The 27194-nt window shown below is 39.7% G+C and overlaps 3 protein-coding genes across 3 annotated transcripts in view; 1 reads left to right on the forward strand and 2 right to left on the reverse strand.

Annotated features, from left to right (window-relative positions):
* Window positions 1-27194, reverse strand: part of LOC139138682 (uncharacterized) — a 39533-nt gene extending 12339 nt beyond the window's left edge. Inside the window, exon 1 of the mRNA XM_070707170.1 lies at window positions 26889-27194. The gene's annotated coding sequence lies outside the window, so the exon portion shown is untranslated. The remainder of the gene's footprint in view (window positions 1-26888) is intronic.
* Window positions 5963-12584, forward strand: LOC139138680 (TWiK family of potassium channels protein 18-like). The gene is made up of 2 exons (XM_070707167.1): window positions 5963-6429; window positions 8720-12584. The coding sequence occupies exons 1-2, from the start codon at window positions 6114-6116 to the stop codon at window positions 9547-9549; spliced, it is 1146 nt and encodes a 381-aa protein (XP_070563268.1). The 5' UTR covers window positions 5963-6113; the 3' UTR covers window positions 9550-12584.
* LOC139138681 (potassium channel subfamily K member 18-like) lies at window positions 17540-25591 on the reverse strand. Its single transcript, XM_070707168.1, has 2 exons — window positions 25058-25591; window positions 17540-20504 (listed from the first exon to the last, which is right to left on the reverse strand). The coding sequence occupies exons 1-2, from the start codon at window positions 25449-25451 to the stop codon at window positions 19603-19605; spliced, it is 1296 nt and encodes a 431-aa protein (XP_070563269.1). The 5' UTR covers window positions 25452-25591; the 3' UTR covers window positions 17540-19602.

Raw genomic sequence — 27194 nt, forward strand, 5'->3', positions numbered from 1 at the left:
CAGTCCAGTTATGTGGAATATGTAGACGGAAGGCACCATATTTCATTTCATCGTATTTATTGGTAAGTAATAAAGTGAAAGCAACCCGTGTTGTTCATATCCTAGTTGTTTGCGTTTTGTGTGTGATATTGTGTATATTGTGATTGTCTAATATGTTTTGCCGCATCGTGTAACATCGAACGTTTCAGTTCAGTTATGTCGCACATAAAGGCGGAGGGCACCAGATTTCAAAAAGGGCCTTCAAAAAGGGAAATCGAAATTCGAAGATATCTCCATGGAGGTAGGAAGAGACTCTTCCGACCTCCATGGTAACTCCACGCTGGAAATAAATTCAATACAATCACTGCACTCCTATTGACCAATGGTAGCAATGCTCACAATAGCCCACGCCTGACCCTATTTTCGTTAGCTGCCCAGCCAGCCGTAGAAATGGTTCAGGGAACCAGACTCGTCTCCGAGGAGTCTGACGCCTGTGAAACTCGTTTTAATATGAGAAGGCCATTGTTTATCGAGACGACCATGACCACAGGGCACAACAGTCAGTGTCGAGTGTCATTAAAACATTTCTATATGCTGTGAATGGGTATAGTTTACTCCTATACAATAAGGCATGTTTGGAGAATTAGCATCTGACCTATGAAAAATAGACATTGGTATTGAATAATATTGCAACCAAGAAGAGGTGTTCAACATGTTTTAAAACAAACATTCAACAAAAGAAATGTTGATTTTCAGAACTCATTTGTTCTCCATGTTCATAGTACTTTTCGCATATCATAAGCTTGCGGTTGCTTTTATCCTCCTTTTAAAATTTTTAAAATACCGTTATGTATGGGGAAAATTTATTTATCAATCTAAATATTAAAATATTTCAGTAAAATTACTTTTAATATCTCTTTGGATATTAATTTTGTGTTTTAAATGCAAATACCTTTCATTTGATATATCACTCGATGGTTTAAAAGTATGTTTAGAGTGCTTAACAATGGATTTTCTAATTTTATGTCGCATTTATGCAAATTGGGTACCCGTGTGAATTACGCAAAAAGGAGCCCTATTTGGCATTTCGACATCGTCAGGTTTCTTGAAGTAGAGATATTAAGCTTTCAAATGATGCATGATGTTGCTGTATGTGAGGTATGGGTACTGTAAGTGTGAAAAATAGGTGAGTCAGCCGCTCGCCTAACAGGCCATACAAATGGTTAGAACAGCCACTTTGACCAACAACGTACAAGTTAATTTCGGGAAAGATGTCAAAAACATTAGGCTGGTCTATCATTTGTGGAAAGAACAAAGAGAGCAGTAGACAGTGGATATATCACGATCCAAACCAGGCAAGTTTCATGTTCTGTGAGGGGGGGAAGTTGAATGCGCGAAAAGGGAATTTTTCAGTAGCTCAATTCAATTAAATACTCCTAACGCGGTGATACCTCCGACGAGTCTTACGATTACAATAAAATGGATAACGTTACTAACTATGCTATGTTTGCACGAAAAGTATTATCTGTAGTATTTGGTTTTACCCCTCTCCCAACAGACACACACACACACAACCATAGGAATTAAAAAAGATATTTTCACCCTCAAAAATTATCCAAATACCTCCATTCATGCTTGCATTGAGCCTAGAAAAGGTAAATTCGTTAAAATAATTCGATTGTGACAAAAATACTGTATATTGTCAAGAGTAATGTATTTTCTTCATCCATCTAGATCATGTTTATTCCCAGACTTACTCCACGTCTGTCGGTATATAAATATAAAAACAGAGTAAATTGAAGGAATAAAATTTAGCACGACTTAACAGTTAGTTGTTGCACATTCCCTCCCTTGGTGGAGGGATTTTTTGTTTTTGTGGTTGTTTGGCAGTTGTGCAGATCGTTGGTGAACGCGATGGCCCACGGCCAGTACTACTGCCGGGAAAAGACAAACAACGGGGTGTCTAGCTTACTAATTGAATATATGTTCCAAATATGTTCCAAAGGGACGGATGCTTTCCCAATAGAGATGTACGCCAACCGTAGACGAGAAACGGCTCTTGCTAAGAGTCTGTATGATGCGAACGCTGTGACCGTGACCCCCATCCGACCGTGACTTTGACGACAAAAATGATAATCCCACCGTTGTTAACAGAAACAGTGGCCATTCATCTATTTTGGTTTCGGTCTTTTGTTTATTGCTGGTTCGTTCAAGGTTGAATGTCATATTATAAAAGAAAGCTAACTACAAACTGTTGATAAATCATAAGGCATTTATACTTTAGTTCCCGTCGCGGACGAAGGAACTTCAGGGAATTACATTTTCGACGAAGGAACTTGGAATTCAACTTTCTTCACACTCCCGGTGATATGGTAAATAGGTTTGGAAACTTGAAGTGTGTCCAGTGTAACTGACGGCAAACGCATATTGTTGAAAAAAAAATGTGGATATCAAAAATCTTTTTTTTAAAGTTGAGGTTTGCTTTTGCTCATTATCATGCATAATTGAATTATTCATTAACAGCTCAAGTATCGGATCTTGCAGGACGTTTTGTTACTTTGCATTTAATCAACTCACTTTACTCCCGCCTGAAATTTAAACCACTGAAGGATAAAAAGCCGAGTAACTGCATCGGGAAAGGAGCAAATGTAACAGCCTGTGCGGTGGATTTATGATTGCATGTTGATTGCAGCACAACGGTTCCAAGTTGCAAATAGCACAAAAGGCAAATGGACATTTGTATTGGGAGTGTGGAAAGTTTTCCAGATCCCCCATTACAATGCAAAATACATGGCATAGGCAGGGTCACTCGTTCAAGTTTTTGATCAAGGATGAGAAGAGGTTCGGCATTGTTTTTTGTGTTAGAAATCAGGGAAGGGTCAGTATTTCCATGTATCAAGTTTTGAAAGACACAAGCTCTTCCTAATTAGACTGGCCAGCTAGTCGATTGGTTTTTCTCAGGCGTACGTGGTAGTTCTTCGCAGTGGGTTTTAGTGTTCACCCCACGATATAAGCGACTGTCTGCTGAAGTTTATTCCCATCAATTCACTCACAGGGTAAAGGAGGCTGTCCCTTGGGGTGGGGAGGGGTGGGGTTCTTTGTGCACGGGCTTATTTTATTTTATTAATTTTGACTGTGATACTTCCAGTAAAGATTTCGACTCCAAACCGTCTGACTGCTTTCTTTATTACCTACAAGTCCTTATCACCTCTCCAACCTGTGTACATACCACTTTAATTGTTCCGCAAATGTTGCCAACTTGCTAATCCGCTGTCCGTATCAGCGGATTAATTGATTGAGTCAACACCACAGCCGTCCCACACACAGTAAAATAAGAGTACGTGTTCTGTGTCCAGAATAGAGTATGGCCGATTGCAGTGTGTGGCCAAATGACAAGGTTTGATGTTGGTATTAGAAGGCGATACGAGATCGTCAGTAACAAACGTAAGATATTATTGGATTATAGCTTATTACAAATATGTGCTCCACTAAGCAGAATCATTATCTAATGTGATTTAACAATCAAAATGATTAGCATCCAACCGTGTTTTGATGAAATGATAATGCGTAATTTAAGCAGGCAAATGAAATGTTGCGGGTATACTTCCAGGGTAGGCACCTAAAGGAGACTTAAAATTCCTTCCGCAGGGGGCGTTGACGCTGTGTCATGGTTGAACCTGACAAAGGGAACACCATACTTGCCCAACAGCAAACTTTCTTCGTATTTATTTCTTCACCTGGATAAACGGAGTATATGAATTCACCAGGTCAAAGGTCACCCATCGCAACTTGAAGATTCACCGACATCAGTGTTAAACAAAAAGGCTTGTAATTTTCAGATATTCACAAAACAAAAGTTTATTAAGCTTGTTACTTCGCTTGTACAAGAAGGGTAGGAATACATAAAAATGTAAAAATAAGAGACATGGATTCGTCTCAAAATGTTGATTTAAATCGGGGTAAATCTTCATGTTGAAAACAATCGATATTGTAATCGTATCCGGTGAAAATAATATAACATTAACAGCATAAACTGACCTTTTGGCATTCACTCACCAATACTACACTACACTTTGTTTTCGGAAGCTATTTCTGATGACAGCAGTTATGCAGGCATTCTTCTGACAAAAGATGCTTTAATTGTATTTGCATATTGTAATCTACGTCAACAGGTCATTGCCAGGTGCCAGTAGACATATTGTCACCGACTCGGCACAGAGCACAAAATACGACAATCCGTTCATCTGCACATTTAAGATGTAGGAGTACAAGCGACCGCCACCGTAGCTCGAATCATTTCGACGTCCAACTTTTGATATTAGATATATCTGTATCAAGTCTTCATGATGTTTTTGTTGTGAATAAAATCATCAAAGAACCCGAATGTGGACGTTTATTGATACCAGGTAACTCGTTTTGGCGCTCAGCATTTGACAGTAGAACATTATTTGTGGGTACATATGACCATGGGATATTATTGGCAGAAACGCAGGTTATCGAACTCAATCTTTCTTTGCAGTGTAAAAATGCAGTAAACTCCTCAACGCCCGCGAATGAACTTTATATTCAGAGCAGACTAAAATTAGGAAACGTTCGAGAGGGCGTGAATCTTTTAATGTTTGAGTTTCGACGACAGTCTTCTTGATTCATCCGAATCGTTATGTGAAATCTTCGACAATCGTGTTTGAATTTTAATTACCGTGGATTTTAGACAGCGTAGCGAACCTCCCCCGGCTCCACAGTATTTGCTTATAGACTGAACTGCAGTCTTGTAATAGCTCACTCATTTCAATGCGTTATTCTAACGGGAACTTTTATTATTGGAAACTGGACTGTGACAATAGCTGTGGCTTGTAATAATATTTTCATTTATCTCCTATTAAAACAGGTACACTACCTTCTTATTATTCCTGCTCAAACTACCTAATAATAGCCTTGATACAGACATCACGCATACAGACTATCAGTTGCCAAATCGATCTAATCTGAACCAGAATCAAATTGTCAAGAATAACATTTTGAATTGCACATATACACGTAGACTTGGTTCAAGTCGGTGAATTAAAAAAAAAAAAAAATCACTTGTAATGGTTTCTCTTGTATCTCTCCTATTTCATAGAAACCTATTTGGAACTTGGCAGCCCAGGCCAGGTTTTCCTTGCGACTGAACGCGTTACCTTTGAGTCTGCGCAGTAGTGAGTTTCTGCCTGTGATTCCGAGAGAACCCCCCCCCCCCTGCATAGTGTTCATCCCACTCACGCGTTTCACATGAAAAAATGACGCAAATCATTGCGTTCACCCCCACTCAAAAATTCACAAATCACAGACTTGAACCAAGTCCAACATACAGGCTGTGTTGATGAGTCTTTGCATTACGACATGGTTCGGAGACTTGTTGAACAAGAGAAACGTACTTACAAAACGGAAGAAAAATGCTGAAAAATTGGGAAAACACAAAGCCACAGACAAACTGAGCCTTGACCAGCCTCCAAGCTTTATTTCAGTTTAAATTCGAATCACAAAGCCGTGAAACTGTTTAATGTACCTCCATTTAGGTAGAATGTCGCCGGTACGCCTGGCATTCTTGTATATTCTTTAAATATACGATTCGGATAGCAGATCCGGAAAAGCGTCTCAATCCGGATGAGTTATGAGAATTGGTCGCCTAAATTCAATGATTTTCCGTCGAGGAGAATCATTCTCCATATTGCTTATCATGACAAGCGAAATCCTTTACTGTTAAAAACCTTCTTGACAATGGTACAGTACTCTTTTCCGCCCGTTGTCATTACATGTAGGTAATGTGGCTTTGTTTGAAGTCCATGTATCATAGTTTATTCTGCAAATTTGAAGGTTCCACCTTCTGCAGGACATTACCACGTGAACTTTTCATTGTTAATTTGTCTTCACACATTTCGAGAACTTGTGACTTATTTTTATCGACGAATGCCTCCCCCGCTAACACAATGAACTGTCCTGCGTACCCTTTAAAGCCGTTCTCATGTTGGCACGTTGAAACGCACGAGAGATAACCAGCAACAATCATGTAGACGCGGCATGAATCGCCATTGGAAAAGTGAACTCCCCCAACAAATCCATGTCACTCCGGTGCGTGATACCTTCCGCTGTAAACAATGAAGGCTTCTCTGACGCTGAGTATATTACTGCTGGGCTACCTGGTGGTCGGAGCTTTCGTCATGATGTACTTCGAAGGAGTGGACAGCGAAAAGTTCAAAGCCGAGCAGGATGAGTTAAATCGTGCAGCAGTTGACGATCTCCTCGGTATGAAAGACGCCAGTGAAGCGGATTTCCACGCACGTGCTGCGGAAAGGATAGATGTTTTCGCTGACGACCTAAGAGATTTACACTTTCACCAGTATTATGCTGGGGTGAAAGATATCAATTTTATTGTAGCGTTTATGATGTGTTTCAACATAGTCACCACCATCGGTAAGCCATTTTGATTTGTTTGTCTGTTTTTGTCTGTTTTGTTTTCATAATAACAAAACTACCAGCGTTATTTCGTCGCCATTGCATGTATCGAATGGATCGTAATACGAGCGACATAAAAGCGGATTAATTAACCTTTAACCCTGCAACTACGAGAACAACGGCGATTTCTATGCCTCTGATCGATTCGTGCGTACAACAATCATTTCAAACCATAACAACATCCTTTACAGAAGCTCTCCTCCCGTATGCCCTCGCTTGCTTGGCGGCGTCACAACTCCTGGTCCCCATTATTTCTCATAATCAGCATGATAATTTGTGATATTGACGATAATTAATGACGCTGAAAGTTCAAAATTGAAAACAGGTGTTACAAGTGAACGCCATTTACATATTTGATTTATCAATGCACCAATTCAAATGTATGTATACTATTTACGTATACTGGTCCCCAGTGGTAACAACACAGGTATCGACCAAAATTTCGAATATTTTATCATGTATCGTTTGGTGATAAAAATGTACCCTCTACTTGAGTTCAGAAATCATCACCATACCATATATTTACCTTTTAAACGTGAAATATAAATGATGTTTTCGCGGTAATTACAGGGATTCGGTTCAGTGACAGTGGCTTTGTCTACGACAAATGATGCATTTTGGCGGCTTCAAAACACGACTTGAACATAACATAAGATAAACAACCTTCAAAAGTAGCTGTGGGTCCATAGCTGTGGTGTTTTCGGACGGGATTCCTGCCTTTTACGGGCTGGTTTTGACTTTTTACGATTTTAACCCCGCCACCACAGCTATGGGAAAATGCGTAGAAAAGCGTCCATGTTACGCCCGACAGCACCCTTGTCGCAACTTTGTTCGGCGATATTTCGAAAAGTTTCCATCCAAATTACAAACTGCCAACACTCATCGACAACTTGGTTATTAGGGACTCACCACGACCAGAAATCCGCTCAAAATTCACTGAAATATCGCCGTTTTTCTAGCTTAAACCGACATGACTACCCGGAGACCGCCATTTTGCTGGCGTAAAACTGTTGTTCGAGGCTCTCTGCAGAACGTCACTACAGTGACGTAGCGGTGACCTCTCAACTTATAGAAAACAAACTGAGTATTTCATCGTGTGATATCGATGACCATCGTTTGTCCTATGGACATTGCCAGTCTCACATAACTGAAATCAAACTTTAACTTGGAAAAAAAATAGTTCAGTCCTGGGATCTGTGATTGTTTATGCGGCGCGGATGCCGGCTGTAATCTCTCAGTTTGTTTTTATAAGTTGAGAGGTCACCGCTACGTCACTGTAGTGACGTTCTGCAGAGAGCCTCGAACAACAGTTTTACGCCAGCAAAATGGCGGTCTCCGGGTAGTCATGTCGGTTTAAGCTAGAAAAACGGCGATATTTCAGTGAATTTTGAGCGGATTTCTGGTCGTGGTGAGTCCCTAATAACCAAGTTGTCGATGAGTGTTGGCAGTTTGTAATTTGGATGGAAACTTTTCGAAATATCGCCGAACAAAGTTGCGACAAGGGTGCTGTCGGGCGTAACATGGACGCTTTTCTACGCATTTCCCATAGCTGTGGTGGCGGGGTTAAAATCGTAAAAAGTCAAAACCAGCCCGTAAAAGGCAGGAATCCCGTCCGAAAACACCACAGCTATGGACCCACAGCTACCTTCAAAAGTAGATAAGGCGTATTTCAATGCACTGAGTACTAGGGGAATTTAAATGTTCCATAAAGGACTTTGATCATGTTTACATATTAGTATTAATTTCGACCAATAAATATAGCCACAAGTTCAACAGTAAATAGCTCTTACGGGTACATTACATCCGGGGTACACAACAAGACTAGTTATACCGGGGTGATAAGTTGCAGACTTCACCGCCAATTCGGGTTGCAAAATTTATCGTCGTCGTCCAGGGTGCAAGTAATTTGTCTTTAATTGGCCATTTTGTATTGTTCAACCACTGAATAGAAACGCTTAAACCATCAACAAAACAATATCTTTCGCTGTTCGTTCATGCTGACATAAGTTTTTCGATGTGGAATGCATGCGAGCATATACGGTGACATTATTCAATTGAACACTTATGGTAAAAGAATTGATCACCCGTGAATGTTTAGGCTACTACAACGACAACAGCGACAATAAACAACAACAACAACAACAACAACAACAACAACAACAACAACAACAACAGAAAAAACAGCAGCAGCAACAACAACATTCATATCGCCTTGTCTAAATATTGTCTTGTCTTTCGGCATCTACAGGTTACGGTCGAGTGTTTCCCGCAACTTTTGGCGGGCGATGTTTTTTCATCTTCTACGCTGTGTTCGGAATACCCATTTTCCTATTCTTCATCACGAAGATCGGTCAAGCAGTGGCGCAGAAGGCCGAAATATCGCTGAAGAAAATCATGATGCAGATCAAAAGATGGAGGAAGAGACGGAGGACGCTTAACATAACTGCGCTATCGATGGAAAATGGACTCCAAGAGACATCGGAACAGGTCAGCGGTTCAAAAAGTGATGTTGAAAACTTCCAGATCACCTTCAGATCTGAAATTGCCCTCGATGTGAAGAAACTGGAAGCCACCCACGGCGAACAATCGAATCGCTTGCCACGTCGATATATCAGAAATCGACCAAGCATCGTATCAAGAGCAGAAAGACGGCACGGAAATCAGTGTGGCAACTCGTTCGCCGACAGGCTTTTGAATACTGAAAAACCACAAAACCGAAATCGTGCGCTGGTTATTTTGTTCATTGCTTTGGTATTGTACACCAACGCATGCGCAGCTTTGCTAACAGTTACGGAGTCCTGGACGTATCTGAATTCTGTTTACTTCTGTGTGGTAACCTGGACAACAGTTGGTTTCGGTGACATGACCATAACCAGCGGTACTGGCGTTATGAACACCTTGAAGCCAATCATTTGCATCATATTTATTTTGATTGGATTGATCATATTGTCGGCTTGTTTTAATCTGGCCCAGGAAAACAGCAAACAGGCGGCATCCAAACTTATTCTGCAAATAACAAGAAGCAGAAATCTCCGGAGATCTTTGAAAAAGAAACGTCGAGTGAGCAGCTATTTTTGAGAATTTTGCTCAAAATAGTTTTTGAGGTAGTATGCGCCTCGAAAGTGAAAGACTTGACTTTTAGCTCCAACTTTCCTCAAGGAATATTTCAGCCAGTCTCTTTCAAAGTCGGGAATAAAAATCGGGGTCAGTGTGCAAATTCGGTGCTATAAAAAGCAAATTACCCAAGATTTACCGATATTTGAAGTTTAAAATGGCCGCCAACTCTGTGTTAACTCTATCGAGAAAAATTGGATTTTCGATTTTTGAAAAAACTAAGACGGTGAAAAGTTTTCTTATACCAAGAGCTTTAAAATGAACCCCCACAAGTGGTAGATCAGAAAAGAAATGTAAAAATTTGAGAGTCCAAATATCTGTCCCCGAGGCGCATTGTAACTTAAGTACAACGAGCAAAAATGCAGCAGTCAGGATAACCTAACGCACAAGAAAAATATGCCAATCTCTGCTGTTCTTACTCATCTGAATTGGTTACCAGTTCATTTGAAGATTGAGTACAACATTTGTCTGTTGACTTTCAAAGCTATTCACAACCAGACTCCTGTATGTGTCAGTGATCAAACGCAGTTGTATGTTCCAGCTTGTTCTTCCAGTGAGAAACGTCTATGAACAACCAATAAGCACGACTCTTGGATGGCGACCTGCATTTTCATAAGCTTCACCTAAATATGAAGCTCATTACCATTGGACGTCGGAGAAGCTACAGTTTTGCAAACTTTTGAAAGAAACTTGAAAAGCCACCCGTCATCATGACATACGGTGTGGCCTAACCATTAAGCGTACTGTAGTTGTGGATTTTGGCGCCATATGTAAACCTAGCTGCAATAATTATAGCACTGGTGGGGCTGGGCCGTGCCGCTTAGGCTTCTGTCGTGCGACAACCAGAGCATAGCGCGAGCCGAGCGACAGAAGCCCAAGCCGCACGGCACAGCCCAACCAGGGTTATAACAAGTTCAGCTAATGTAAGCCTTGTTTATTGATTGCCTGATTGGTTGATTCAATGATTAAGTACGTCCCGCTGGAACATGGCACTTGAATTTTTTCAAAAGCAACATTTTCATATCACTGACATCAACATCATGTATAATATCTTTGTATTCTAGTTGGATAAATGAAGATTTGTTCCTTCAACTAAATGCCATTTCAGGGTCAGTTACAAACTGTTCTCACATACTGCAGTTTAATATCTGAAATACTCATCAACGATTGAACGTACAGTATTGGATATAGTACTCGGAATATGAACTTCGTGTTAACGGCCTGATTGAAAACGTTTAATCTACATCAATGGCATTGAAAAGCAAAATCAATTATTATTCCTACTAAAAATATTTCAACATGTTTATAATTAAGTGTTGCAAATTCATTATCATCAAATACTGTTTTGTATGATTCTTTTAGGATTATACTTACATTTTAATAAGATACCTTGAGAATAGTTAATAGTCAAATATATAATGATAGTGACTTAGTTTACAGTTTGTAAATTGTGGGTCCTGCGTTTTAAAGTCAATATCAAGAAATATTTACTGCGGATCAGCAAGGTCAAATGGTGCCCACGTGACTGGACATGACTGACGTAAGCACTGGGAAGAGGGATATGCAGGTTTTCTGAGTCAAGAATTTACTTTTTTAAGCTCAAAATTACAATAACCACCGATATGGTAAAACTAACCTGTCTCGATATCATTTGACTAAGGATAGGTCGATGCTCGTGTTAAATAATGTAAACTAGATTTTTGAATCCGTAATGTAATTGTGCACCCTGTGTCTACATCATCTGACAGATGTTACTTGCGATGGCGAAAGTTATTGAGACACAACTCACCGATTTTCAAATGAGCAGTAATTACTATTCGTTTCGTAAAACTGTAAAACTTAAATACGTGAGACGAATTATCCGCCATCGCCACGTACACAAACGTGTTTACATAACATAGCAATTAGATCTCTTTCAGAGATACCGTAATTCAATGGTAAACTTACACTACTTCATTCTCACCGGTATATCAGCAGATCATAAAAATTTCGAAAAAGTGAATTTTAGCTCTTCTTACTTTAGTGCATATATGAAGACAATAAACCTCTTTGCAAATACATCGAAAGGGGACATGTAAAATTTGTATGGATATTTAATTTCGTGTCAAAATACTTCAGGGAACTTGCAGCCATGATATTTTTATCCAATTTTGTCACTAATTATTAGAAATCGAGATCTTTATTATTAAAGAATACTTGAGATTTATAAGAACCAACGATATAAACAGTGGTTTATAAGAATTTAAACAATAGCCCCCGCCGTAGGCGGTTATACACGAGAGTTTGGTACGATTCGCGGCATCTAGCACGAGCGGATAGGTGAGTGCTGTATGGAGCGAATGTACCAAAATCGAGTGTATACCCGACTGCGGTCGGGGTTTTTGCCATAACAACTTGTGTATTCTCGTCACCTTAAGAGTCAACTACAGAAAACAGACGTCAGCGAGATCGAACGTCGGAAATCCCGGGGAATTTTGGAGACCGGGCATTTATATTCAGCGAAGCAGACGACAAAAAGTGACAGTGGAAGTACGGCAAAGTGCCAAAAGTAAAGTGAGGCATTTCTAAAACGAGGATGACAAAGTCTGCATCTATGTTTGCAAAAGAATAATTATTAAATGAACCATTTATTATTTTATTCATTCATTCATTCATTCATTATTTATTTATTTATTTATTTATTTATTTATTTATTTATTTATTACCCCAAAAATTTCGCTGCAAGCTAAATGCCCCCTTTATTGGTTTCCTCTCTATGCTTGTTGAAAGGCCAGTTTTTATCACTGCTAAAAATATTTTAGCATCGGTGGAATGAGCTCTCGTCCAATCAGAATGGCGCATAGTAGCATGATATAATATAATCTACCTTCTACTTTCGAAACATTCATGATGAAAATAAGTGATATATTAGGAACTTGCCTTTATCGGGAACTGTCACTATGACCTCTTGCATTTACTTTATTTGTTTGTCTGTAAATAAAACTTTATATATTCATTTATTTATCTCTCTATTTATTTGTTGTTAGTTTGTATGTTTACCTGCTTGTTTTTATATATTCACTTGTACTGGTAAAATAGTTCATATATTTACGATTTATTCCTTTCTATTTTCTTACAGTCGCCAAGAGGGCTTTAATATTGATCATTTCCCTTTGAGATGCGCATTTTGAAGTCATACGCGTCTAGGTTAACACTCTAACAATGGTGCACATGTAGCCGTGGTCTCATGCAGACCACAATGGCGAGCGGTTTTGAAAATACGTTTTATCCAAAAAGCAAGCAATTAACTGTTTGACCGGTGTATGTCACATTCGTTTAAAAAATATCATGACTACCAGAATTACATGGACATTAAGTCTGCATAGATTAGCCACAGCGTACCCGTGTTGTCCATTTCATGGAGGCAGGCATGGGCGCTTTAAATTGCTGGTATATGCGCTGGCCCTTTGATCAGTCAAGCGAACGTTGTTGGCCTCATAAATGACAGTCATTATTATTTGTAACTGGTATTGAGCTTCCACGGTAACCTAGGTAAGTATATCGAACAAAGACGGCCGACGTATTGTTTTGACGTGTGTTCAGGAGCGATTTTCCCGACGATTTTTAAATTACAAAATGTGTTGTATCGAGCGACCTGGAATACACGCCTTTATCATAAATGATATGCCTGTTTTGCCACTCCCAAATTGTTTAGAGAGTATTGATGTTAAAACATGTTAAAATATGTTAAAATATGAATCGTATTTTCACTGTAACCGGAACAACTTACAGCGAGGCGTACGCATCGCGCTGGTATGTTCACAGCTGAGCGAACAGAATTTATGACACTCGGAAACGTCATTTATAATTAAGGTCGGAACTGTTGTTTGCTTTCAGTTTTGGGGCATTGCACTTAGCTACAAGCACGGTTTTACCAAAGACACGTAAAAGTAGAGAAAGTCTGTATTGGTTGCGACCGACACCGTTCGTCGTTCATGGTCCCGTACGGTGTTTTTACTATGTCACTGCTGAAGAGTACGGTCCTGGTTGATGGTACAACATGAAAGAACCGCTACAAGGCACGTTTCCTGTTAACGAATTTTAAAAATCAAGGCAGTGAATTACATCGAGTACAGCCATAAACGAGCCACAAAAATCCGACTTCACCACTTAAAATATACGACAGAGAAAGTGCATATGTCATAGTCAAATGTTTCCGATTCGTAAAGCGACTCAGACATGTCATAATCGTGTATCGTGTAAGTTTCGGATATAACATGACGTTAAACTGGTCCAATAATCATTTTCATTCAAGCTAATACATTACCAGGTCCATGGGACATTTGTGATTTACAAATTTAAGTAGGACCGTCCTGAACCACTGATAGTGGTGGTGCCAGGTGTCCGGTACAGAGTATGTGATATTCTAAAGAAAGTCATACTTTCGTGTAGATCGTTTTAACAAATTTAGTTCTAATTCGACAAGCCAGTAACGAAGATATACGAGCAGACGATGTGCATACCTTCGAAATTTTACATTCTTCATGCAACGAAATGTACATCGCAAAGAACGAGTTACAAGCTCCAAGTTTTTCCCCTATCCGCTCACAAACCCTTTCTTAGATGGTTAATTCAGCATATAGGTCATCTCTAAGGACATAATAATCTTGTAGATGAACTGACTGATGCGGCTACTATATCCTCATTGCATTCATAGATGCCGTAGAGCTGCTCGCTCTGTGCGATGCGTATCCCCACTCGATCCAGCACCGTCTTCAGTGAAGGTGCGAGTTCCACTTTGACCCGATTTTTGGCGAGCCTCGTAACTTTCGTTAAGGGCTGGGGTTTTTTTAACGAAACCGAAAAAGCACTCATTTTACACACTCCAGCCTATGTTTTACTTCCACCATCGTACTGGAATTAAACGTAAACGTCCGCGTCAAATGGTGAAAACAAGTATCGACATCCTAAAGTGTATAACGTATACCCCCGTCCCATAGTTGACAAGTGATACGGTTAACATTACTGTTGAACAACAAACTGTCTGGAAGTACAACGAGGAGCAAGCAAGGTGAACTACTATCGATTTCGTCTCGAATTTCGGAAGGTTGCCAGGGAAGAAGTCATAATCAACGCGTGCAAGTACGAAAAAGGGGTTATTACATGAAGTTTGATCTGTCTATATCGTTACTGTGAAACTCGTCAAAATGCAGGCACATCACGAGAATACGACGCGATATCGACCGACATCGTGTAATAAACCCTATAGACACCGGGCTACAGAACGCAGGGCCCTAGGGTCATTGCCCTGCTTTTCATGACGCAGTCTTTATATCATTTCCCTTCAAAATAGATATCATAAATGGTAAGTTAACAATGTTGTACATCGGTAGTAGAAAGGTATTGTGGATCAGTATGGTTGCGTGATATTGGAATACATGGCGAGATGAAATTAAGGCAACTTCTATGTGGTAGTACGATAGTGTGGATCTTCGGAATAAAATCATGAAACCAGAAACGGAAACAAAATCATAATCAAAAGCGTGCATGTATAATAATGGGGTCATTACAAGAAGTTTGGTCTATATCGCGTCGTATTCGAGTGATGTGTCTGTATTTTGACGACTTTCTTTGAAACTAGTCAAAATGCGGGCACATCACGCGGGTCCGACGCGATATCGACAAAACTCCGAGTAATGAACCATGGACACTAGGCTACAGTACGCTGTGTCATTGCCCCCAGTGGTGTTATGTGTAGTCGCTCGCAAAAACAACGTAAACGATCAACGTACAGTCTTTATATCCTTTCCCTTCAAAACGGATTTCATGAATAGTAAGTTAATATTTTTACAATGTTATACATCGGTAGCAGAAATGAACGAAAGGCAACTTTACACTTCCGATCTATCCTTGCTGGTGATACGATAACGTGGACCGGATCAGTATAGTTGCGTGAGATGAAATTAATGCAACTTCTATTTTTGTCAGGTTTACGACATCGTTGATTCTTCGAAATAAATTGAAATTAGAAATGAGTTGAGGCGCTCGAAACGATCGGCAGGGTACCAGTCTTTTGGATAAGCTGAACACCCGAACACGAGTGCCACACTGTAAGGCCGGATGAGGGATGTGACCTTTGACCTTATGATATCTTTCCTTTATGGCGCACTTCCGACGGCCCTGATTCGCTGATCTTGGAATAACGGGGTATTATGTTAATGAGTGGCTAATTTTATTATAGCCCGGCCTGTAAAAACATTGCTTCTATGCGAATGAATGGAAACGCCACAGAATCAAAACACAACGAAGAGATACAAATTAATCACGAAGGAACAGCTCCAATAAATTCTTCAAACCAATTTTGATTTAAATGTTGATATTTTTAATTCAGTTTGCAGTGACTTCCAGATTTTTATAGCATCCCTTTGACAAGTTCGTCGATCAAATCATAACAGAATTGCTGAAAAAGAGAGCAGCTTTTGCAACAATGAACACTGCTCTGGGGCACGTACAACTAGGAAAGACGATTTGATGCACTGCCGCAGAAGTATCTATCTTTCTAAAAGTTAAAAATTGTCACGAATCAAAAAATATTTGCCTAACTCATATGCTATGAAATAAAGCAATGAAGTGTATAGATGGAATATTTTAAGCACTTATAGAAGCATGCTCACTTTCAAAATGTCTCTGTTGCGTTGAACTTCGAGTTTCCCCACGCCACACGGCAACGTGCGATGTAGTCTGAATGAAACGGCAATACGAAATGGCTGTGTAGCTGACCGGAATAAAAGAGCGTTATTTATGCAATAAATCATACCCAGCGATGGTATACCACGAGATTTTGACAAGTTCACGACATATATGCACGAGCGATAGCGAGTGCATATATGAAGTGAACTGGTCAAAATCGAGTGGTATACCGTCTCTGGGTGTGATTTATTGCTATTATATCATAACAGTATATTGAAATTCTGGCGAGGAATGTCAAAAACGGATTTTTGCTCAAGCTGAGAGCTCGCGCGTATGCCAGCCGTGGTATATCACCAATATACCACGGTTCTTTTCGCGTCTCGACCAATCAGATCGCTGTATTTGCGCCATCAATATACTGGTATGATATAATGAAGAATAACACCGATTCTCCCGGGAATGCTCTACTTACAAATGACACCAATGTTAGTTTGATGACAAACACCCGTTGATCACTTGCCCTAGTTTTTCATGATTTCCAGAGTTGATTTTCAATTCTATTACGTGAACAGATAACTATTTGTTGCTCTCTTCCACCATGTTTTAAAATTATTTTATCACAGTTGAGATGGAAAGATAACCACACAACATAATGTCGCAAATGTTCAACTTGAAGAAATGGCGGTATTCCATAATGTACAGTGAAAGTAATAGGAGATCTGTCCTTCAATAACTATATATTTTAAGGTAATATGCGCCTCGAAAGTGAAAAATTAAATATTTGCTCAAATTTTCCTGAATGGAACTTTCAACAATTCCCTCACCAAATCAAGGATAAAAATCAGGGGTCACCGTGCAAAGTTTTATACTATAGAAACAAATTACCCGAGATTTACAGATATATGAAATTCAAAATGGCCGCCATCCCTTCGTTAACTCTATAGGAACAAATAACATTTTCTATGATGGAAAAACTAAGGCGGTGAAAATTTTGTCTCACTCCAAGAGCTTTAAAATGAGCCTGCACAAGTCTAAAATAAGAAAAATTTGAAAAAAATTGAGAGTCCGAAAATCTATCCTCGAGGCACAATTCTACCTTAATCAAAAGATTGAGCTGAATTTTCTATGATATGGAAACTCGGGACCTGAAAACATTAAGTAAAATGCTTGGTCACAATTTACTTCCATAAATGGGCAACGACATGTATTTTTGTAAATTTTCAATGGAGAGTTCTGGTCGATCACTCTGCTTTCAAAATATATAGTTCACTGTTATTTTTTGGTGTTGTATTTAATTAGAGTTGTATGCATGCTCAGGGAAGAGGCAGTTTGTGTAGTAACACATCACCTGTGACTTTGATATTCATTTTCTTCATCGTCGATTTCAACAGAAAAATACTGGCCTAAGTGCATTTATTTCAAAAGCTTTGATGGCCAGACTACAATAAAATCAAGTATACAAATGATAGCACCTACTTTGCGAATGAAACACAACTTTTGTTATTAGATATACATTACAGCCGTGACATTTAAAGCTGCGAAAGTGGCAAATCAATTGATTGTCATTCATTCATCGTGGGACGTACACAACAGTGGTGCTAGCCAGTTTGATACTGTAACAAGTTTATACATGCACCCGGCCACAGATAGTGCAATGTAGAGCCGTTTTATTCCAATCGTAATTGTACTGAATCAGGCAGGACAAATGGTATACATTCAAATTTGAACACAGGGAACAAATTTCATGCATGAATTGTCTCGGATTAATGCGATATAACTACCTGTAATTCAGAAATTACGTATGGAGAATGCCATGAATATAATTGATGTAGTTTTGAGATAACAGAATAAATATTTTGTTCCTCTCCATGGATCTATTGTAGCTCCCTCACACTGACCAACATTTTTAAGGGTTCCTAAATTCCTCCCATCCCTTTCTCCGTATAGTGTATATACCCAGCCTACGGGGGCTTCTAGTTCGTATACGTAAGGGCTTACATGTGTGCGAATTCATCGCACACAATACCACAGGCCGCCCAATCACTATTAATAAGCTTATTATTGAGTTTTTCTCAGTTTTCTCTATCAGTTCTTCTCCTTTTCTTCATGCTCTGACTGATCATAGTAAATAAAAATAAATGACTTTATAGCCTAACCTAGCCTCCTGATTCTTTGTTTATTTTACACCCCATTACATGAACGTTTATCTCTCATATACACACATCTTGTAATTAATAGTCAACAGGACTAATTATGCTAATCCGTGGAATATATTGCTTTTACACACCAACCACAATTTTTCAAGGGTTCCTAAATTCCTCCCATTCCGCCTCTGCATAGCGTATATACCTAGCCTATGGGGGCTTCTAGTTCGTATACATATTATGAATTGATTCCACACAATATTTTTTTTAGTATTGCTGCCGTATTTACATCATAAAGATCTATTTGCACAAAGTCCTATGTATACTGCATGTATGACGTCGTCAAATTCACACTGTATGCGTTATGTCATGCATTTTGTTTACTCATATGAGACCAGCCGTGTGAACTTGAACAAGAATGGACAGTTCTCTTACCTGTCAGTCAGTTTCCAAAGCTTGTTTCAGGTGACGAGAGAGCGACAACCACGAACTCCATCACCTTCATCCTTCGAGGGGCGGCGCACTAGTTGCACAATACTGGGGACTTTTTACTTTCACAAAGAGCTTTAAAATGAGCCCCCAGCCCCCCCCCCCAAGGAGTAGATCAGACAAGAATTGTAGAAATTTGCGAGTCAGAATATCTGTCCCCGAGGCACATTCTACCGTAAGTCCCTCGCTGATTTCCCTTTGTGTGGGAAACTCCTAACTTCGACATGAAGTGCCATTGCATATTGTGTGTTTGTGATATGCGGGATGTGGATCAGCGAATAAGTATATCAAGATGGAAAACAGCGGTATTATGCTCTCAAGAGTAACCACGATGATGCTCAGAACATATGAAATTAAAAGTTTTAACGCTTTGAGTGCTATACTTTTTCCGCCAAAATTTTTCTTTCAATTTTATGAATTTTTCGGCAGTTTTTTTTTATACTTGTTGACTTTTTATCGGCTAATGTCTTTGATCAAAATTTTTGATCAAAATTGTCTGTTCTATGTTTGATATAGGTGACGAAATGACTTTGGCAGTCAAAGGAATGAGGCGGCTTTACGAGAGAGATATTTATTTCTATCACCCTTTTCTTTGCAGCATTTAAACAACAGAGTCTACCATTTAAGTGTCATCGAGAGTGCTCTAGAGTGTTTGTGGGTGATTTAGGGCATGTAAATCCAAGATATTCAAATTTATTTTTTATCTAGCTTGTCATTAGTTCTTTCTTCCCTCCTTACACAAGCTGCAGTTTTCTAGTCTGCAGACGATACACCTTGCACACGTTGCTATCTGTTTTTGGGCTAGGTTAAAACAAGCAGACAGCAATAAGAGGCCTATTGTTATAAAAACACTGGTCAATAAAGGTCTCATGTACTGGCACCTCTGAAAAAACGTGTTGTTAATTGTCAATTCAAGGTCTCCGTAACCGATTGTCGTAAAGGTAATGACACAAAAGTAGATGGAATCAACCACTCCCCAGCCAGGTTCAGAATAATAAATACCGATAGAGGTCGCTGCAATGTAGATGATGAGTATAAAAGGCAGTACCCAATATGGCAATGAGCTTAATGGTAGATTCTCATGCTGTGCTGTGTGCTCAACAGACGTTTCATGGGGCGGCTTATGGTTGACATCGTCAAAGGCGGCCATAGTTTGCTCATAAGAAAGTCCTTCCGGTTTGACCAGAGCCTCGTTCTCATTCTTGTTTTCGTCCATTTTCAGGTAACCTTGAGTAACAGCTGAAACGTCGAACTGATCGGTGTCATCTGCTGACGCTGTCAAAGGGGTCACGTTCTCGTCCACATTGGAATCAAGCTGACCCTCATTTCGGTCATTTTGTGTCTGTAGAGTAATTTTGTTACGGACATTTCTAAGAAATGTCCAGTCTATAGAACTTCCGTTGGCTCCTTCAGCCAAGTCACCAGTCTCCGCGATGTCATGTCCAGACAGTGTTGTCCTTCTCTCTTTTGTCGCCCATTGTTTACACTGACTAACTGCTTTCACAAACAGCGATCCATAGTAAGAGAGGAAAAGTAGGAATAGTGGGATGCCAAATATGGAATAAAAGATGCAAAAAAGTCTTCCTTTGGTTGTCACAGGAGTTACGTTACCATATCCTGAAAGAAATACAAATGCAACCTGAAATTGCCATAATTAGATTGATCTGGTTCCCTGCCATTTTCTAACGAAAAGGGTCAGCTATGCACCATTCTATCCACGGCTGTGATTGGACGACACTATTGAACATGTTGATTGGCTAATAAAGTTTCATGAGTGTAGTCTGCCCCCGTGTCTGCTGCATTGTCATTATGTTGTTTGAAAAAAATCTCGATTTTTCTCATTTCTGACAAAGTAAGCACTTTCAGAAGTCAATTACCGACTCACTTCACCTCATACGTTTTCATACTGAAACAGATTGTTATTTTGAAGACTTGTGTTGATGGTCACTGCCTTGCCATGTTCCTGAGTGACTGCCAAGGGCCTGGCGCAGTCATTTCGAACATTCCAGCCTGACATCACGCGCTATGGTGGCGTATACCTGAACCTTTTCGCTAGCACAGTAGAAAGGAGGCAGGGAACCAGACTATAGATTATATCACGTCAACAATGAATCATGGGTATTCAACAGATGTCTCAAACTTTGTATATAGTAAAATGTGTCTCTCTATCTATCTATCTATCTATCTATCTATCTATCTATCTATCTATCTATCTATCTATCTATCTATCTATCTATCTATCTATCTATCCATCTATCTATCTATCTATCTGTCCGTCTATTTATGCATAAAAATTCTCTACAGTTCTTCCTTAGATATTGGTACTTGTAATTTGTGTGAAGGTTTCGGTTTCGGTATCATTCTCGTCCAAAACAAAATTGGCGAAAAATTCACAATCAAATTACGTTTATAGATGTAAATGACATTAAACCTATTATCTCTGATTTTCAGAAGACGAGAAAAACACATTTAATATTTGATGGATGGTGCAAGAAAAAAATGATTATTTATTTGTACTGTTTAATTTATTTTTTGTGGTATATTTCCGGGACACAAAATTTATTTTTCTTTGTTTCAATACTACCAGGCGCCAAATGTAAAATATTATTTTACACATTAGAAGAACATATTCATACGAAAAGGGTGTATTTGCATGCATTTATCAATAAAAATAAACTACTATAGCATAAGTATAAATAAATCAATACAGACATAAGTAAATACATATATGAGTGAAAAAACATACATATATGTGAACCAATTCACACAAGACATGAAGACAGACACATACATACATACGTGCATACGTACGTGCATACATACATACATACGTACGTGCATACATACATACATACATACATACATACATACATACATACATACATACATACATTCATACATACATACATACATACATTCATACATACATACATACATACATACATACATACATGCACTCACGCACGCACATACATACGTGCATACGTACGTGCATACGTGCATACATACGTACGTGCATACATACATACATACATACATACATACATACATACATACATACATACATACATGCATGCATGCACTCACGCACGCACGCACGCACATACATACATACATACATACATACATACATACATACATACATACATACATACATACATACATACATATACACACATACAGGATCGAAAAGTTTACATGAGGGGAACGAAGTACGCATGCGTATATCCAGTCGCACACACACACACTCACACACACACCACACACACTGCTACTCGGAAAAGTTTACATGAGGGGGAACGAAATACGCATGCGTATATCCACTCGCACACACACACTTACACACACACACACACACACACACACACAACAAACACAACACACACATTGCTACTCTCTCTGAGATACACACACTGACGCGACGATCTGCAGGCCCGGAAGTGCCACACCGGGGAGCTCACTCCTAACTCGGACTCTACGTACCTCGCGGCGTCGAAGGCTAGTGACGATGACAAAGATGTGCGACACTTTTTCTCTTTCTTGCCTTGTGTCGTGAGTCGGGTTCGTACAGGGCTTTACACAGTGGTAAAGTGGTAGCCGGCCTGAGTAATACTACACTGCTTAGAGGCCCATAAGGGTTTCTGACTTAATGGTACCTGCCATGCCGGCGAAGTTTTGCTGGGGTTAACGGCCCAACCCAGGCCAATAAAACACTGGGAGTCGTGTATTACAGCTCTCTGCCATTCGGCTTATATTCTTTAATGGTTAAATACAGCATTCAACAGGAACTACAGCAACAGCTTACTGGAACTAAAGCAAGCTTTACTGCTAAACTCTCTGCTCTCTAAACTCTCTGCTTACTTTACTCAGGATCGTACGTAGCTCCACTCAGCAGGGAATGAATGTCTGGAATGCCAAGTATGCCCACTGGAACTAGACAGCAACGGAGTACGGAGAACTGGAATTTTCAAACTAATATTAAGAGCCACTGTGTATTTTCTAATAAACTCATTTTCACGCCTACGACATTTTAGTGCCTGATGTACAAGGCAGTGGTATTTTTTACGAATTTTCATTAGTTCTACGCGTGAATTTTTTGATCGAAAAATTGATGCTTTGTAAAGTTTGGTCAAACATCAAATGTATTCACTTTTCCCCGGACGTTTTTTGATGAAAGTCATATGGTCAACCCGGTCAATGTAGTATCATTCGACTCTTAATGGTACGAAATGTGTCAAACTGTCATCCGACCCCTATCGACCCCTAGCGTTTTCACGTAATGGGGGCTTTCTTTCTGCCTACTTTTAGTGATTTTCTAAAATGTGGACGCCTTATGTAAACATAGCCAGGCCGTCAGGCCTGCAGTTGAGGACCGGGGCAGCAGGTCACCTCGACCCCTGTCCGTTTCGACCCAAGTAATTCACACCCTCTTGTCGTTGATTGTGGTCAAATCAATCCCGGTGCCTTAGTCACTTCGACCTCAGTCAGTTTTCATGTTACATATACCTGACAACGTTTTACTAAGTACATTATGCAACTTGTTTCTGTGAGAAAAACTGCTGGCTTCGCTACAACAATCCACGGGGTAGCTGTGATATCGCAGCGGTACTTGTGGCATGTCGAACGCGCTCGGTCATTGGTTTGGGGTCATCGCCACAGTCCCTGTGGCGATGACCCCAATGACTTGATCGCGTTCGCCACGAGTACCGCTGCGATATCACAGCTATCCACGGGGCTGTGAACACTCTGATACTTGTGGGAGGCCTGGGTACCCCGGCCCCATTGTCATTTACTGACTGGGGAACGTGTCTCACTGAAGTACGGATGGATAAATGTCATTTACTGATTTTTGGAAATAAAGCATTCGTCATTATCGCAATTGCTTGCCATATGCGGCAAGATTGGATGAGCGAGGCCGGTCCGCTCGCCTTGGTGTCTTGACGCCAAATGAGCCTATTTCCGGTTTAGGCGTTGGGCTTACAGCAATGCATTATAGGATATCTTCCAGGGCGGCGTGGATCAGTGTGTGTGTGTGTGCGAGTAGATATACGCATGCGTATTTCGTTCCCCCTCATGTAAACTTTTCCGAGTAGCAGTGTGTGTGTGTGCGAGTGGATATACGCAAGCATACTTCGTTCCCCTCATGTAAACTTTTCGATCCTGTATGTGTGTATATGTATGTATGTATATATGTATGTATGTATGTATGTATATGTATGTATGTATGTATGTAGTGTTATGTATGTATATGAGTGTGTGGGTTTGTGTGTATGTGCGTGCGTGCGTGCATGAGTGCATATGGGCTATGTATGTATGTATGTATGTATGTGCGTGCGTGCGTGCATGAGTGCATATGGGCTTGTGTATGTATGTATGTATGTATGTATGTATGTATGTATGTATGTATGTATGTATGTATGTGCGTGCGTGCGTGAGTGCATGTATGTATGTATGTATGAATGTATGTATGTATGCATGTATGTATGTATGTATGTATGTATGTATGTATGTATGTATGTATGTATGTATGTATGTATGTATGTATGTATGTATGTATGTATGTATGTATGCACGTATGTATGTATGTATGTATGTATGTATGTATGCACGTACGTATGCACGTATGTATGTAGATGTCTGTCTTCATAGGTCTTGTGTGAATTGGTTCACATATATGTATGTTTTTTCACTCATATATGTATTTACTTATGTCTGTATTGATTTATTTATACTTATGCTATAGTAGTTTTTTATTGATAAATGCATGCAAATACACCCTTTTCTTATGAATATGTTCTTCTAATGTGTAAAATAATTATTTTACATTTGGCGCCTGGTACAAAACCATTTAAATTCTATTCTATTCTGACCGCCAAACCTCTCAAGTATCAATACAGCGTAAACTTGAAATGTTGGGGGCGGTCTCAATCAAGGTAAATTATTTTCAATGGAACATCATTTTTCTAAAGGAACAGAGCCACTCTTTTCTGTGTAACCTGTTAAATATTTTAACTTTTTTATCTTCAAATGATAACACCTCTGTTATCTACAACTACCAGTTGCATACCAGCGTACACAGATCTCACATCATTGAGGGCTTTCAATTGTCAAAAGAAGATCGCCTTCCTTGTCTCAGAAGTTTTTTTTTTAGGTTTCTCAAGAATGCTTACCGATTGTGCTTATGGTTGTGAGACTGAACATAAATGCCCTTCCGTAGGACCAGTCATCGGATAAGCCTTGCGAGCCTCGACAACTAGCCTTCAGCAAGCTTCTCTCGTACCGACGCAGGTAACTGCGCACTATAGCTAGGTGTGACTTGTGACTAGTTATATTTAAGTCTCTCATCAGACCGGCAAGTATGTCTCCTTTTTCCTTTTTGAGTTTTTCATGGGCTGATGCCGCGTGGTCTTCTTCAAGTCCCTTGAAGATGACGGCTCCCAGGAGCAGATAGAGGACTACGATGACTGCCAGCAACACGCTGCCGTACACTGTATTTGTGGAGCATCCTGGGCAAGATTCATTAGAACTTTCATCGCCATCGTGTCCGTCACCTCTTCCTGGCATTTCTTGTAAATTAGCCGAATTGTCTTTGGTATTGAGACACGCGTTGGAGCTCAGCTTTTCCTCGACTTTATATTTGTTTGGTATAGGCTGCCTTGCTTTCTCCTGCACTGTACAAATATCGATGCGGTCTCAAAATATTGACGTGTCAACACGAAGTATTTTGGTATTAATTAATGTGCATTCAAGCGAAAACTGGTCTTTTTACATAACCGAGCCGCTTATATGTGTCGCAGCTGTTCGCAGCTCAAATCAACTTCGCGAAATGACGCGACAGAGTGTGGCTAGCTCAATGGTAAGTCTACCTACAGCGCCTTAAAATTAACCAAGGGACTGTGGTCAAGTCATGACACAACACGCTTGCATATTCGTTACTTTACCCGGCATACCAATGAATTAGCAAACGAATTGTTGACTCGTTACAACAGATAGTTTAGATCCTTTTGGAACTCAAGGAAAATCCCTTTGACGTTGTCCAATAAAAGAAGTGAACCAAAAATCGTACTGTGAAGCTAAGAAAACTTAAAAAGTTGTTTCTCATCCTCGCGCGCGTCAATTCAGACCCGCCGCGCCAACCTTTTTCTCTGCTCATGAGGATAATATGAAAAAAATAATAAACGCAAAAATACGCGACAATAGTACATAATACAGTACCGCATAAAACAGAACTTTAAACAAAATAACTCACACTGTACACATATGTCACTGTTATATTAAGCTGTCAAAACTCTGCGTTGTTGCACTAAAAGTCAAACCACAGAACTGTTGCTATATAAAAATACTAAATAAAGCAACACTACTGTGCATCTATCTCTGTGTATATTCCTATGTTGTTTTCATGTTTTTTGCGGGTCTTCTTGGTTGAAGAATACAAAAAATGAGAGAAAAACACCGCACGTCACCGCATCATTTTTGCAATATGTCTAGGATTAGAAACAAACTTTATATTTTGCTGGGCCTAAATTGTGTGCGCCTGATTAAAATAACTATGCGTTAAGATTACGTAGCGCAAATATCTGACATGGAATATAACTGTTTCTAAATTTACAGAGTGTGGTTCGGAGGATGGTACAGTTGAAAGACTTAATTGATTGAGCTTCGATACAATCATGTTTCTGTAGTATCATTCGATACAATGGCAGAACTAGTTATTTCCTCGTCAAGTAACAAATTTGTTATCAAACGAGCTTTAGAAATAGACATGGGTCAAAGTGGTTTTCTCCATTTATAAAGATACGCGTTAGGAATAGACAGAGCACAAGTGTAGACTCGCAATGAGATACCTTTGCATGCATATTCCACTGGATCTGTAAATTTTGACCAAAAGTCAAAACACCAGTAAGATGTTGATGAAAGCTTTTTGAAGGTGCTCTTAAATTTTCCTGATCTTTAGAGAAAAATTGAATTGCACATACCTCTTGGTAAAGTAATAACTCTTACCTGATGGAAGGATTTTCGTGACGCCCGTAGGTGAGTTTCGAAATTCGAAATGTGCATAAGTCTCTCTAATGCCACTCTCTCAAACCAATCTTTACAGCCTGGCGATCATAAATGTTCATGTCAGTTTAAAATCTTAGTGCGATCGATAATCGCTGAGTAAAAGTGGAGGCTGATGACAGGTGTGTTCGCTGCTGAACTTGCAGTGCTGCAGCAGTCGTATCTCCACACAGTAAGCCATTCACACCTTGTTAGACCCAGCCAGACACTAACGGTAATGAGGCGGGTTATCGCATATACACGGACTAT

Source organism: Ptychodera flava, chromosome 8, assembly GCF_041260155.1.
Source record: "Ptychodera flava strain L36383 chromosome 8, AS_Pfla_20210202, whole genome shotgun sequence".
NCBI classification, from domain to species: Eukaryota; Metazoa; Hemichordata; class Enteropneusta; family Ptychoderidae; genus Ptychodera; species Ptychodera flava.